The sequence below is a fragment of the Pungitius pungitius genome, chromosome 21 (assembly GCF_949316345.1).
Source record: "Pungitius pungitius chromosome 21, fPunPun2.1, whole genome shotgun sequence".
Classification (NCBI taxonomy): domain Eukaryota; kingdom Metazoa; phylum Chordata; class Actinopteri; order Perciformes; family Gasterosteidae; genus Pungitius; species Pungitius pungitius.
The window spans coordinates 4,747,180-4,762,781 of record NC_084920.1 but is presented as its reverse complement, the minus strand read 5'-3'; the positions used below and the strand labels follow the sequence as shown (position 1 = coordinate 4,762,781).

General features: G+C 42.8%; 1 protein-coding gene across 1 annotated transcript; it reads left to right on the top strand.

Moving 5' to 3' along the window:
* The first annotated feature begins 314 nt into the window (after positions 1 to 314).
* gpam (glycerol-3-phosphate acyltransferase, mitochondrial) lies at positions 315 to 15,163 on the top strand. Its single transcript, XM_037463737.2, has 21 exons — positions 315 to 517; positions 3,243 to 3,380; positions 3,479 to 3,598; positions 4,174 to 4,247; positions 4,718 to 4,831; positions 4,939 to 5,088; positions 5,266 to 5,365; positions 5,611 to 5,747; positions 6,333 to 6,432; positions 8,225 to 8,437; positions 8,617 to 8,730; positions 9,001 to 9,086; positions 9,702 to 9,814; positions 10,709 to 10,779; positions 11,204 to 11,471; positions 11,883 to 12,040; positions 12,338 to 12,415; positions 12,609 to 12,746; positions 12,909 to 13,098; positions 13,300 to 13,358; positions 13,480 to 15,163. The coding sequence occupies exons 2-21, from the start codon at positions 3,297 to 3,299 to the stop codon at positions 13,594 to 13,596; spliced, it is 2,484 nt and encodes an 827-aa protein (XP_037319634.1). The 5' UTR covers positions 315 to 517; positions 3,243 to 3,296; the 3' UTR covers positions 13,597 to 15,163.
* Positions 15,164 to 15,602: the final 439 nt, after the last annotated feature.

The window sequence follows — 15,602 nt, the reverse complement described above, 5'->3', positions numbered from 1 at the left end:
TAAAATTATTGAAATATTTTGGTTGGGGTGTCACTATAAAACCATAATATATAATAGAATATGCCTTCAAAGTAAAAGCGGAATTTGAAACGCACACTGCGCAAATAGATGTGGTTTGTCCTTGTGTCCCAGAGGAAAATAAAAGAGACAAATACTAATCTCCTGTACGCGGAGGGTCGCAGCATGTTGTACATCGTCTGTGGTTGCAGTCAGTGTAAGGATTCCAGCTGATAAAATGAATAAATTAATGAATGAATGGAGGGGGGTGCGCCGCCCTCTCCTGGTTCACGGCAGAACTGCATCGCTCTCAACTCGCCGCTGTATTGAAATAACAGCGCTCCTTTCCTCCTGTGACACATTTCTTGCTGCCTGTCAGAGCTGTGCCGTCCAGCCTCGGGAGGAGAGCTCAGCTCTCGTCGGCTCGGAGGAACTAAAGAACCATACGGCCGACCGCTTATTTTTCGACGAGTTCATTTATTTGTTTAGAGAAATGACTCAGCGTAACACAGCGTTCAAGGTAAGGCAGACTCCCGACGAGCCGTAGCTAACGGGCTAACGGCGGTGCTAGGCTACAACGCAGAGGTTGAAGTAACGTTAAACTGTCTTCTAATGCCGCGCACGTATCGTCATGGAAACTGCTGCGTCGTAGCGTTAGCTTACACGGCGTGGTTGACGTGTTCGTGACCTGGTGAATGCAAACTCGCCTCCGTGACGGTTTGTGGTTTAACCTGACGTTAGCACCGGTTAACTTTACGTTGACATTGAGTTCAAGAGGACCGGGTGCATGTTAAATTTTTTTTTACGTCTAACCTTGGCTTCTTCGGCCACACAATAAAAACGCTATAGCTGCCCGGGCTTAACGTTCTCCCGGTTTGCGTATCATTAGCATCATTAAACCCTAACGTTTTTTTTGTGCCAGATGATGCTCATGTCATCATATTTGACAAAAGACGATGACCGACTCGTGGTTTTTAATTATTAACACGACCCTCCCAACTGCGGCCACATAACCAGTTTCTGCCAAAGTAACAAATCGGAGTTACTTTGCAGCACACACACCAGACACCGGGCGTCTCCGTTGTGTGCCATTGTTGTCTGCCCGGCTAATTTCCCCTGCACACTCCCTCCATCTGTCACACTGGGACTTGTTCTGTTTGACCTGCTTGTGGCAGACCGCTTGGAGCATGTGTGGCGGATTAACCCAGTCCTGTATGCGGTGTTTCTGGAAAGTGGGGTTTGACCTCCATGGAATAAATAGAATGTGATCTGCAGGGAGATGAGCGGTCTCCCACAATAACTGCCTTTTTATAGATCCAGTTCAAAATCACTTGATTATAAAGATTGTCATGTTTGTGATATTTTGTGGCTGTTTCTTATTTGCACAGTGATTTGTTTTCCTACGTGTGTGGGTCTGTAAGGATTTAAAAACAACCCTACAGTTGCATCCCTTAAGCAATGGCCACACGTATCATCTCGATTCTTATCATCGTGATGGGATATAAATTGTGATGATAAGATGGGTAACAATGTAGCCGTCTTACTTGCATTAGCCGATATATTCACTTGCATGGAGCCACACAGTGTCATTATGGCTACGATCACCTGTCACCTAATCCCCAGAGCTTCTCATTCTTTGAAGTCTTTGTTTTGCTTCCAACAAAGTCACCCTATCAAGTGGATCACTCTCGGTCATTGACCCTGCCTTTTAAAAAAAAAAGAAAAAAAAGAGCACAGTTTCCCTCATCAGCGTGCATATCGCCTATTACAACGTCAGCACTGAAACGAGATAATGGCTTGCAAGGCACTCATCTGCTGATGGACTATTTAAGCAATAAGACTTTAATTTCAAGGGAAATGCAGCAGCACCTGCGTGTGACTGTCTCTGTCCAAAGAATCTTTTAGTGTGTAACCAATCATTCACAAAGTAACTCTCAAAACTTTTTTTTTAAACCAATCAGAGGCTTTGGCTGTGGTTTCTGATGATTTGATGCGTTTTTCTGTCTTTTTTTCAAGTCTTTGGACTCTACATTGGTTTTTTTAAAGAGAAATTGCAGAAACAACCAGCTGGGAGGTTTCAATGTCAATGTTTTATAGTGTATTTAGGACAGTAACCAAAACAGCACGAGACCAGCATGCGTTATTTGGTAGCCCAAGCTGTAGAGTTTTATACTTTAAAATAACCTCCCTTTGGAAATGACCACACTCCCAAGTTGTTGCTATCCACTCTATTGCCCAAAGCTGTTATGGTGGCCTGCAGCAATAAGGACCAAGTCCGGATCCAACTAAATAATCTTTAAATCTCTAAACGTTCAAAGGCTATTTAGAGATAGTGGTCCGATGGCTGTGCAGTACACAGCAGCAATGCCCCAAGGAACCAACATATCTGTATTGAGTAAGCACAAACTAAATGGAGATCAATGTTATTTACATAAGCAACGATTGTAAGTAAAAAAGGTTTTTTTTCCTGGAGAAGTGTAAATTATTGACATTGTGCATGAAGGAGGAGGCATATAAACCCAGCCATGTGATTTGCATCATGTATTTTGTCCCTGTCACCCCTCTGGTCCCAAACACTGCAACGCAGCGCACTCCCACCTGTGGATTGTTGTTAGGTATTAGAACCACAGGAGACCAGCCCATAAACCCTATACAAAGAGTCCGGAGACGAGAGCAACAATCTAACCCTGATATTGTTCTGAAAATCTGGCTTAACTGGAGCCGTCCGGTGTTGATCGAACTTAACTCATACTAAGGCGAGCAAGTGCGTGCATGCATGCATTCATGCGTATGTCTGTTTAAGCTATTCAATACAACTAGTTTGTCTACTTTACAGTTTAAGACCTTTCCATTTCTCAAGGCTAATGCCCATAAAATGCTGAGCAGAGGCCGATGTGTCAGCGTGTGGAGAGCTCCACCAATAAGGATATCTTTTGTATTGTAGAAATCTGATGCAAATTCTGCTTTTGAAAGTTTTGCATTGACTGTTTCTTTTACGAATTAGCTGAACGTATTTCCCTATGTTCAAAGTGAATCTGAATTCGTATTGTATTCAGTATTCAAGTCAAATTTAAGGCCAGTGTAATTACAACACAAACCATGTACAGAAACTGACAGGATATATATAACTTGGGGTTAATTAGTAGGCCCTTGCTCAGCAAGTGGCAACTCGCATATTAGCAGCAGCGATGGCTGCATTAGTATAATTAAAGATTCAAGCATGTGACATTCCTGTGTCTTTCCAGCTCGCCAGCTAGTGGAGTGTGATCCGAAAGGAGAGAACAGGGACGGCGGAGAACATGGATCTGTCGGATGGCTTGTTGCTGCAGGTGAACAATGGAGAACAGTGGTGTAACCGCTGGAAACATCCCAATGACGACTCGGTAAACCGGAGCATCAATTGCCCTTCATAATCGCACCCTAGAGTAGTACACACAAGATCTCGATCTTAAGTTGTGTGTGTGTGGCTGTCGTTTTAAAGGACCGCAGCACCAGCCCCTCAGTCCTGCGCTGTGTTGCCAGCACGTGGAAGGAGGGCCTGCTGAACAGAAAGAGGCCCTTCGTGGGCCGCTGCTGTCACTCCTGTACACCGCAGAGCTGGGTAATTTAACACCAAATCTAATTCATTTTACCATACCCCAGTCACATCCGTGGTATTAACGAGAATATTTGTAAAATGATCAATATGCAGGATGCTGCCAAAAAAACGTTTGTCGGTCAATTTAAGTGACAATTTAAATGTATTTTTATGTTCAAATAAATTCTATTTGGCTGTTTTTGTAATTATTCCTTCTTTAAACCGCTGGTTTGAGCGTAGGGAGTCCGGTTTCCTGCCCCAGTAGTAACTGGTGAATCAGCAGTGTGACAAGTCAATAAAATAATCTGTCAATTATAAGCCAATTCGAATCAGCCCACACTGACTCTGTGTCGGGCTGGTCTGACACAGTAAGATGAAACATTGGTGACTCCTTCTGGTTCCTCTGTATTCCAGTCTGCATCGCCTGCATGTAATAATTACTTGTCAAAGACCGCTAAATTAAATGGAATATACCTTTTTTTTTTTTCCATGCATTTCTTTTTCATATGTTCAACCCATTGCTGTCTCTGTGGCTTTTAGTTGAAGTTCTGAAGGTGCTGTCTTCCTCCCAATATTAATCCTCATTGTCTTGGTCCCAGGAGAAACTGTTCAACCCCAGTATTCCATCTCTGGGACTACGCAATGTCATCTACATTAATGAGACCCACACCAGGTAAATAAAGCAAAACCTACTCCACTATGGTTTTACTTCTTTCTGCAGGATTTTACTCTGAGCAGCCCATTAGCCAGGCAAGAGGGACTTATTCCACTTCTGAAACTATATAGTGAGCTGGTTGGCTCCGTTATACTACAATCAATACAGTGCAGGCAGACTCTGGGCCCTCCTGATAAAGAACTTTAAGGCAAGGGGAACCAGGTAGACTCTTGAATAATTTAAAATGAATGTCAGTTGATACTGAACACATGCATCCAGTGACTGATTTCGAAGGCAAAACTCAGTGTTTAAATTACTCTGAAATTAGCTATAGTTTACATTTGACATTGTTTGAGTGTACATGTTCTATGAATGAGCCTGAGAGGATTATGTATTGTTGTATTTTATGAGAGAGCGAGACAAAAATATGTCAACACCTCCATCAGACATGTGTTCGCTTCCTTACATCTTTCTGTTCGTGGACGCAGACAGCGGGGATGGCTGGCGCGCAGGCTGAGCTACGTGCTGTTTGTCATGGAGAGAGACGTCAACAAGGACATGTTCACCAGGAACGTGGTGGATAATGTGCTCAACAGCAGCGGGTAAACAGCCGCTCAAACGCCACCACGCATATGTTTGGGGGAAAAAAACCCCCTTCCATTTATATTTGTGTCCACTTGTGTTTGTTCTGTGCTCTGGTCCTTGTCAGGGTGGAGTGTGCCATTGCGGAGGTGGCCTCAGATTTGGACGCCGCGGGCCGCCACCCGGGCCAAGAGCACAAAGCAATCAGTAAAGTGAAGCAGAAAGCCAGGGCCTTCCTTCAGGAGATGGTGGCCAACATTTCACCGGCCTTCATCAGGTACGCACCGGTTATCAGACACCCTTTTAGAAAGGTGCTGTTTGTGTGAGGCTACGCACCCTACATACACCTTTCATTGTGCTACATTGCACTAACACAGACTGAATTCGGCTACAGCTCAAGTTTTGGGCTCCGTGATCATGTTCCACATCTTCTCACAATCTTCCTGTTGTTCAGGCTGACCGGTTGGGTCCTCCTGAGGCTCTTCAATGGTTTCTTCTGGAGCATCCAGATCCACAAGGGTCAACTGGAAATGGTCAAGAAAGCTGCTACGGAGGTCAGCAGATAGTACACACACACAGCTAAAATCAAATATACTGTCAAGGCAAGATATTCTCCACAACACATGCAAGGAGGCGTTTTCAAAACAGTGTTTCCACAGGGATTCCAAAAATATTAAATCATAATTCATTTCTGATTGATGCATCTATGAATGTAGATTATAGCTACTGTAGACATATCAAATGATGCCATGGGAAATGTTTTCATTGAAATAAGCCCATCTATGTTTTGTCTCCACAGCAAAATGTGCCAATGGTCTTCCTCCCCGTTCACAAATCCCACATTGACTACCTGCTGATCACGTTGATCCTGTTCTGTCACAATATCAAAGCCCCTCACATTGCTGCTGGAAACAACCTTAGTATTCCCATCCTCAGGTAAAAAGGCCGCAAAGACTCTCGTTTGGTTTGATCTCCTGAAGAAGGTGTAAATCTGTGCTCGGAAAGTGGAGTCGCAGAGATCAGTTTGATTTAAGAACAAAGGGAATTCCTTCGAAATGGATCAGAGGGGAATAAAAAGTGATCTAAAGAGTGAAACTAAAGATTGACATTGATTTTTACATTCCGGCTAAAATTAACCCCAGGGAAGTCCCGCCCACAGCAGATGGTGGTTATATCTTTTTATAGCCTTCTTTGTATAGTATTTGAGGTTCTGAAACGGATCTTCGAAAGTACACAGGTTCTTCTGCTCGCAAAAGTACAGTATCAGTATATTAATAAGTGCACACACCATATCCACACGCACGTGAGAGTAGTTCCGTGTTAATCAACAAGCCTTTTCCAAATTGTTGTCATATTTATTGAAGAGGACTCCTGACAGTTCCGGTATACTCTTTAATCACGGTTACTTCACAATCATTATTTTGTTTACTGTCCATAATTACTTGAATATCCCAATTTTGCAGGACGCTAATGCTGCCCTTGTAGAAAGCCTGGTGTGATCAAACGTTCTTTTCTTTTTAGCACCCTTATCCGTAAACTCGGCGGATTTTTCATACGACGCAGAATGGAGGAAACGGGCGATGGAAAGAGAGACATTTTGTACAGATCCCTCTTACATACAGTAAGTCCCAGAACTCTAGTGATTTTTTTAGAGTAAATGTTTATCATACAGTTCTCAAGTTTAGTTTTGTCTGTAGGTTTCATGGAATTTCTTCATGTCTTCATGCTTACTGCTCTGTTTGCTCCTTTCATTCCTGAGTGACTGGCAGTGAGATTTAAAAAGCTTTTGTTACATAATGCTAGCTCATGGTTGCATTTTTTTCCTTCTCTCTCTCTCTCTCTTAGCCTGTACTGAATAGTTAAACCTATTGAAGATTCCAACATATTGCTGATATTCACATTTATTTTAGTTTGTATGCTTTATCTGCACATTTGCTGATAAAGAGCAGGCTGGACTCGTGGTGTTTTCAGACTTTGATTGCAGTGGTGCCTGCGTAGGATTGCTTTGGACCCTTGTGATTTAATCATCTCCAATAACTGCGGAGCGTTGGAGAGGTCTAAAAGTACACATGTCATTCCATGATTTCCAAAATTCACTCTTCTTTTTGTCCAACAAAACTGTTCTGCTGTGAAAATAATATTTGTCTAATCGCAAACTGCAAATGTTCAATCGCTCTCTATTATCCTTTTAAGTAAGTTACTAATACGGTGCTTTTTTTAATGGTGCAAATGCTTTTCCTCACTTCACTGACCTAGATCCAACTCGTTTTTCTCTAAGTAGGTTGATACATCTTCTGACATACTTTGTCTAATGCATATGAAGAGTAGTGAGTGTAACCAGCGATCAGTTTGTAACTACATTAAGGAAGCTCACATCTTTACCTCCTGTGATGGTTAGAGTTTAGGTCGAGCCCTTCTGAAAGAATGAGGATGTTCTTTCCACCCTTGTGTGTGTGAGTTTTAAATCTTAAGAAAGTGGGAGCTGCCAAAGCCTTTTGAAAAGACTGAATGGGAATTGGAGGCTGATTTAAAACTGGAATCCGAACTTGTGGATGTGCTCTAGTTTTTGGATAATGTGGATCAATAGCTAATGAGAAAACCCTCAAGTAGAACTAATGTCAACGACTTACATGAATATTGATGCCCGTTCGCTGCTTGTAGTGCAAAGTCTGTAAATGTGCTTTCTTTAAAACAGCCAAGCTGCTTCTGTGGATTTAATTGTACTGGCCTATCACATAATTGCAGTTCACGTGCATGTTTGAGATAGCGCTTATCTCTCAGCGTAAGACATGAGCAACTGCTCTAAAGCATGACCTACGTTTTATCCCTTTGTACCTCCAATATCGCACAAGCCTTCCACTCAATGGAGTTCACAAAAGGACACGGTGATCATCGAATGGCCATTATTTAATCTGGCATGATTCACAGAAGTGTATTTTACCAAACTCCCTGACAGGCAGGTAAAGGTTATAAAAAAAACCCGGCATGTGCTGTTTTAATTCTCGACATCTGGCATTTAGAATTGGCTGTAAAAAGGAACCGACTCAAATTCGGAACAAAGCTTCTCCTCCCAGAAGTGTGGCTATGGCGGGAGGCAGCTGTTCCACATACTGTACTCTGGTGGATACTGTTGCACAAAATGGTTGCCTTGGCATGCGCCCACTTCACTGCGGTCCGTTTGGGGGTCAAAACTATCGTGTCTTCAGGCTGCACACCCGGCAGCTTCACGGCACTCACTGGACTTGTCCGCCACCTCGTGTCGGTGTCAATGTTCTCTTACAGAATGTCAAAAAAATCCCCACTTTTGACTTTTACTGTTGACTTTAATCACTCATCTTCTTTCCATCATTCTCACTAAAACATCTTTTTTGTTTTTTCTCTCTCTCTCTGCGTTTTCATTAATCTTCCTTCAGTATACGGAGGAGTTGTTGCGTCAGCATCAGTTTTTGGAGGTCTACCTGGAGGGTACCCGCTCCCGCAGCGGTAAGCCGTCTACGGCGCGTGCGGGGATGCTGTCCATCGTGGTGGACACAATGTGGACCGGGTCGATCCCAGACGTGCTGGTGGTGCCAGTTGGCATCTCTTACGACCGTATTCTTGAAGGCAACTACAATAGCGAGCAGCTGGTGAGTGCTTGGTGGGCGTGTGTTGTTAGTGAGTACGTGCTCTTTGGCAACAGAAGTGTCTTTTAACGAAGTACAATAGATGTTACAGAATTTGCCTTTTCGTGGGAAAACTGCAATATGTTGTTTTTGATTATCTACGTCGTACATAAGTAACCTCCTGAACGGTTTCATTTGACCAGGGCAAGCCTAAGCAGAACGAGAGTTTGTGGGGCATAGCGTGTGGAGTGTTCAGGATGCTGAGGAAGAACTATGGCTGCGTCCGAGTTGACTTCAACCAGCCTTTCTCCCTAAAGGTGACTGACCACAGTTTTACATCAGCTTGTGTGCAAAAGAACCATTTCAGTTTTAACTTTCCATTTGTGGTGTATGTGAATAACAAGAATTGAAGAAAAGTCAAGATGGGCCCAGGCTGTCATTTCTATTACCATGATATCGCTCTTGACTTGCCTTAAAATGAAGTGACTTAGGATGGTGGTGCTTCCTTTTTGGGTCCCAACATATTTATTTTGCATCAAGTTCAAACTGGAATGCATTGGTTTGTGGTCTGTCTTGCGTCTCTGCAGGAGTACCTGGACTCTCAGAGAAACCGCCATATTCCACCGTCAGTGTCCCTGGAGCACACCTTGATGCCCATCATCATCTCCGCACAGTAAGGGCAAGCGCGCGCACGCACGTACGCACGCACGCACACACACACACACTGACAATCGGTTATATCTTGAACACAAACGAGCTGCCCCGCATTCCCATCTGTAATATTACGAACAGCCATGTCCTGGCTTGAATTCTCCCTCCTGCTACTTCACAGCACGCTCTGTTTTGCGACTACAGCACTTAAGTTTGCAGCGACGGGGGGGGTCACATGAGTTCAACTCTGTCCCTTCAAAATAAAACTGATGGTCCCACAATACATCAACAAGGACAGCAGCGCTCCATCCCATCTGGTCTGGAGTCACAAGGTCTAAGGCAGACAAGCCAATAAATGACACGCTATGCTATTTCATAAAAAAGTGCCCTGCAGAAAATATAGTGACACTCACATGCCAAATAGTAGACATTGACTGATCACGTTTAGTGAGATGTGGTCTTTTACATTCATGTCTCCCGTCAGTCTAAATGTATGTATATTGGTGGTTTCAATCATTTGACTTATTATAAGCACCTAATTTAATAAGTAAATACCTGGATGAGATGAACTGCCGTGTGCGTATCAGGGTTTTTAATCTTTATGTTTATAACTTTGTTGTTTTTGTTGTTGTTCCAGGCCTGATGCTCAGCTTTTTGAGGGGCAGGAAGAAGAGCAGCTGAACAGAGAGCTGCCCAATGATATTTTAAGGCGACAACTTATTAACAACCTCGCCAAGCACGTCCTCTTCAGTAAGAAATTCCAAACCGTTCAGCCATTGGCATCATTGCACCCTAACTATAGCCCTGTTACAGATCACATTAAAGGTCATCACCTGAGACTCTCCAAACAAAAAGACAAGCACTGTGCTGTGATATTAGTGAACAGAAAGCCATCGACATGTAAATGCCATCCTGTTTAAATGCTTCCAACCACGATTCCACATTCAGCTACATATCTTATGACAAGATCACATGCCATTAATTTAAAATACCAGAGGACATGTTTGCTGCTTCATTATGCACTCCTCTGTTGTCTTTTTCTTGTGCATATAATTCTTTTTCATCCTGCGTAAAAAGGGCACCTGCCTGCTTGAGCCTCGATTAGTTGGAATCCAGCACAGCATCAGTCCATCCGCCTCACATCACTCTGGGCTTTTTTTTACCGCGGGGGGTAGCACTACAGAAAACCGGTTCTCCCCAGCTCATTCAGCTGCATTCTCCTACGCTAGGCCCGTTTGTGTTTTGCTCTCAGCCAATCACAAAACCTCCAGCTGGATGGCATGTTGTTTTCAGCCAATGGGATGAAGGGGAGGAAAGAGAAGCAAAGGAGGGGAGGAATGCAGTACCACTGCTCACACACACACTTTACACCCCTGAACCTGAGCGATGCTCAAAATGACCACTAGTAACCCTTGTATACGAGCATATGCACACTAGTACACATTGGTGAGCACACATTGGTATACCTTTTTATATCATACGCAATTGCCTGTAACAAACCCGGCTCATTGCTCAAATTCTTATGTGATCTGCAAGTTAAGTCCATAAGATGCCAAGTGAGTGGTATTCATGGACGATATTGGTATCTTTATTGGCGGTCTGTTGTGTGTTAGTATCGTAATCTCTTTCCGTCTTCTCTCACAGCGGCTAATAAGTCATCAGCGATCATGTCCACCCACATTGTAGCCTGTCTGCTGCTGTACCGACACAGACAGGTAAGTCTGGCTTTTCATGTCCCCTGAAATACCACACCCTCCTCCCTATTATTCCTCTGATCCTGCGTTGTTTTTGTTGTTTTTCTCCTGTTCATTCTTCTCTTGCCCATCATCCTCTCTTACTCCAAGGTGATCCACATGTCACATACCTCAGCATGATAGAGATGAAGGTCCCTCTCTGTTAGAGATCTCGTTTTTCCAACATCCTCTCTCCTGTGCATTAGTGGTGCGCCGCTGCCCTCTGCAGGCCCACTCATGGAAATGTGTTGCAGTGCTAAACAATCGCTGAAATAGTCTTTCTGTTCCCCGTAATTTGGCCCGTGCTGCGTGCAACCGAATCCAAGCCCAATATATTAGTTTTTAGAGACATTTATCACTGTCTATCTCTTTAATTTGTTTGTGTGTTTTTATCTCTTTGCACCAGGGGGTGGTGCTGTCCAAGCTGGTGGAAGACTTCTTCAATATGAAGGAGGAGATCCTTTCACGGGACTTTGATCTGGGCTTTTCGGGGAACTCCGAGGATGTGGTCATGCGTGCCCTGCACCTGCTGGGAAACTGCGTCAATGTGACCAGCAGCTCAAATCGCAACGGAGAGTTCACCATCGCACCGAGCCAAACTGTACCAGCGCTCTTTGAGCTCAACTTCTACAGCAATGGCCTTTTCCACGTCTTCATTTCTGATGCAATCATTGGTATGTTGAGCCAGGAGGTTGTTGTTGTTGTTTAGAGCTCCTTAATTACAGGTGAAACTCAAAAAATTAGAATATTGTGCAAAAGCTCATTACTTTCAGTAATTCAACTTAAAAGGTGAAACTAATATATATTTAATAGACTCATTACATGCAAAGTGAGATATTTCAATTTTATATAATTTTGATTATGCATATAATATATAGCCATAATATATATATATAGACAAATATTTAAGTTAGGGTTAGGGATCAACTTTAAGTTGAATTACTGAAAGTAATGAGCTTTTGCACGATATTCTAATTTTTCAAGTTTCACCTGTATCTTTGACTTCTTTACTGATGTTTTGTAGATTCAATTTTCACCTTCTGAATTTCCTCGGTGAAGAGTTTTACTTTGTGATGCGTCTCCAGCCTGCAGCATCCTGTCCCTGCAGCGAGAGCTGCTTGCGGAATCTGAGTCGGATCAACCGGCTGATGGTTCCAGCAGCCCCCCTCTCAGTCAGGAGAGACTCATCCGCAAGGCCGCCGGGCTCTCTCACTTTCTTGTGAATGAGGTGTCGGTTGCACCAGTAAGTCCTGCTCATTTTCCTCATCTTTTTACACTTTGCACTGTTCAAAATGAATGCTGCAAGAGGAAATTGTCTTGGTTGTAAAACACTTCCATTTCCCTGTTTACTTCTTTTCTGAAGTTTATTAAATGTGCCGGTGTATCCTCATTAGATCTAATGCCCTCAACTCCAGCTGGTGGTCACATGATAATGAGTTGTGTTGACTTTGGTTGTTTGTTTCTGTCGTATATATTTTAAAACGGACTCCACACAGGTTGTTGCATGTTTCACAGTGCCTCTCCCTCTCCTCTCTCACAGCCCTGTCAGACTATTTACCAGGTTTTTCATGATGCAGTGACCCGGCTGATCCAATATGGAGTTCTCTACGTAGCAGAGGTCAGTTTTCAGATACAGTCCTCACCGCAGGTGGAGAGAAAATGAACGTAACCCCTGTGACCTGAAAGTAGAGTCATGAGTGATGAACCGCTTGGAAAGTGTGGTTAACTCTCATTTCCTACTAAAAATGTTGCGTGTGGTAGAAATTTTCAAGGCCCAGGTGGATTACTGTAATTTTTTGTGTGTTCGACAGGAGGACCACGAAGAACTGAGTCCCAGTCCCACGGAGGAACCCTGGCCCAAAAAGTTCCCAGAGCCCCTTTCATGGAGAAGCGACGAGGAGGACGAGGACAGTGACTTTGGAGAAGAGCAGAGGGATCGCTACTTAAAGGTCTACTATAGTAATGCTAATCTCCAAAAACTATTTTATTAGAAAAAACACCAATGGAACCAACATCTAGTTTCCAAGTCTTAGCCACAACACCAAGTTGCTTAATCCCTCCCTCTTTCTTTCTTTCTTTGTTTCTTTCTTTCTTCACTCTCACGTTTTTAGGTGAGTTTTTCCGCAGAGCACCAGGAGTTCTTCGTCTTCCTGCAGCGGCTCGTCAGCCCGGTGCTGGAGGCCTACAGCGGCGCTGCAATCTTTGTCCACAGTCTGAGTCAGCCCATGGCTGAGTCTGAGTACACCCAGAGGCTCTTCAGATACCTGCTCACCCGCACAGAGAGAGGAGTGGCCGCTTATGGTAGTACTGCAATATTTCCCCCCCCCCCCCCCCTTTTTTTTAAGGAATTATTTAAAGGAGATGTTTTTATGAGTGAATCTTTTTGTTTCATCCACGTATTCTTAACAAAAGTTCACAACATTTATTGGATTAAATAGGTCTGTGTTATACTGCTTCTTTTTTTTTTAGTCCTGTGTGTGGGTGTTTTTTTTTTTTTTTCAGGTGAGAGTGCAACTCATTATCTGGTCAAGAACACCGTGAAGACATTCAAAGAGCTCGGGGTAAGTGTGTGTGTGTGTGTGTGTGTATGAACACATGATGCGTTGCTTACAGTTGTTGGAATAAAGGGGGTCTGTGGGGTTCCTTCAACTGGAGTTGACTTTGTGTTGTGATCTCCTGAAGGTGCTGAAGCAGAGAAGAGAGAACCAGGTGACTACTGTGGAGCTGAGCAGCACCTTTCTACCTCAGGCCAACCGGAACAAACTCCTGCAGTACATCTTAGGTTTCGCCCTGCTGTGATCGACACACCTTTCAGCCCAGCCGGGACCGCAGGCTCCTTCCAATAAAGGGCTTCTACTGGTTACTTCTAAACAATCCCAGGTGCTAGTCTGTGGAAAGCTTTACCAGGAAGTGCCTTCATGCAACAGGAAGAGACTTGAAGACAGTCTTCCCTTTTTGTTCCAGTATCTGACTCCCAACTTTGCGGCCGATAAAACACATGTATCGTTCTTTGAAGAGGTACCGCTAGGGATCATCCTCTTTGGGAACTTTGACATTGAAGACATGAGGTTTTAATATCATATACATTTTTAACTTAATCATAAAATATACTCAAGGAGGATAGTTAATAAGAATTACTTTTACAGCAATCTGAACAAAGCAAGCTGCCCTTCGTCTATTCAAGTAATCCAGCAAAATATGCATAGAGAATAATTATTAACATAAACAACAAAGGCATTTTTATGTTGTCTGCTTGTTTTTAAACGGCTGTATTCTCTCCAGTGCACACCACTATAATAGAGTAGAAAACATGTCTAATGTAGTGAAAAGGCTGATTGTGAAAACAAATCCTTGTACATAGGCCACAAGAGCAAGTGTCTCATCTGTAGTGCTTTTAGATTCTTTCACTCTGGTGTCATTAACTTTAAAATGTAGGCACATTAGATAGAAAGATTTTTTTTTCCTGCAAAAATCATATGTATCCAAATCTTAATTTGCTGAATTAGATAGTGAAATCTAATCCTCCTCATAGACAAAGATAATTGATTATACTCCACAGTTCATATATATCAATGATATATGCAGAAAATTAGTCCAGCCGTGCAAAAATATCTACTTGGGAAGCGTAAAATGTACCTGTTGAAAGTCCAGCGCAGTGCAAGCCTGAAATCACAAGCCTCTCGAGTCACGTGCGTTCAAACCCCTCATTTCTAAGTGCATTCACTTCCACCTTTTGGTCATCGTATTTTGATGACAAGTCACTTTGATCTCTTTGCATAACAGCTTTTTCACCTGTTGATCAATGTAACGTTGCAAAGCCCTTAGACCATTTAATACCAGCCATCACACGTTGCTGAGGGAGCAGCTTTGCTACAATGGACAGGCATTTTTTTAACAAATAGTCCAATTAAGCAAGACAATTAAGTGTTGGCAAAGTGGTGTCTCTGTTGTACTGGTGAAGAAAAGCGAGGATGTCTTTCTCCTTTGGATGCTTTTAAATGCAAACTACTGAAAAACAAAATAATAGTCCCTAACCGTCAGGTTAATCTATTCTTTATTTTTCTTTGTTTAGTGCGTCACACCTTTCAAAGTCGTTTCAGCGTTTGTTCCAAGTGACGTAAACTTAAAAAGAAAAGAAATGGTGTCTGAGAGGCTGGGAGTTGAATATCTGAACAGCAAGAGACCACATCGAAAGCAGACAAAAAAGATAATAAATAAACTCTTTGTGCATTTTAGCTGCTTAACAATTATCCTTTTTCATTTTTGCTGAAAAATAAGACTAGAAAAAAAAATAAACAACTAAGTTGAGGATGGTGTCTGTGTGAACACCAAAACAAAAAGACTGCATGTGTTTGGAAAGGGTGGGGGGGAAAAAATAAGCTAATACAGTTGTTGGGTTATTAGCGGCGATGCTGACGGCATTTTCTCAGATTGATAATGTGAAGCAGACAATGTGAATGTTGAAAATCAACTTTCTCCATCTGTCGAGGCAATAAAAGAACTTGGGCATTGGGTGTCTGGTGGTAAATATTTAAGAGTATTTATACTAAAAGACACTGCTTGTTACAATTAACTGAAATGCTTTTTGTCGACATATTAATTTAATAATATAAACCTGCCTAATTTTTGTGCAGTCTCTCAAATCCATGTACAAACTAACCCTGAGGTGGAAACTTGGAGGATGGGTGTTGCTGCAGCATGTTGAAGAACAGAAGCGTACGTCTTTTAAAGGTGAATGTGATCAAAGTGATTTGGTTTACATTAAAGGCCTTTTCCGAGCCCATAATCTGTTCAGGTCCCCATGC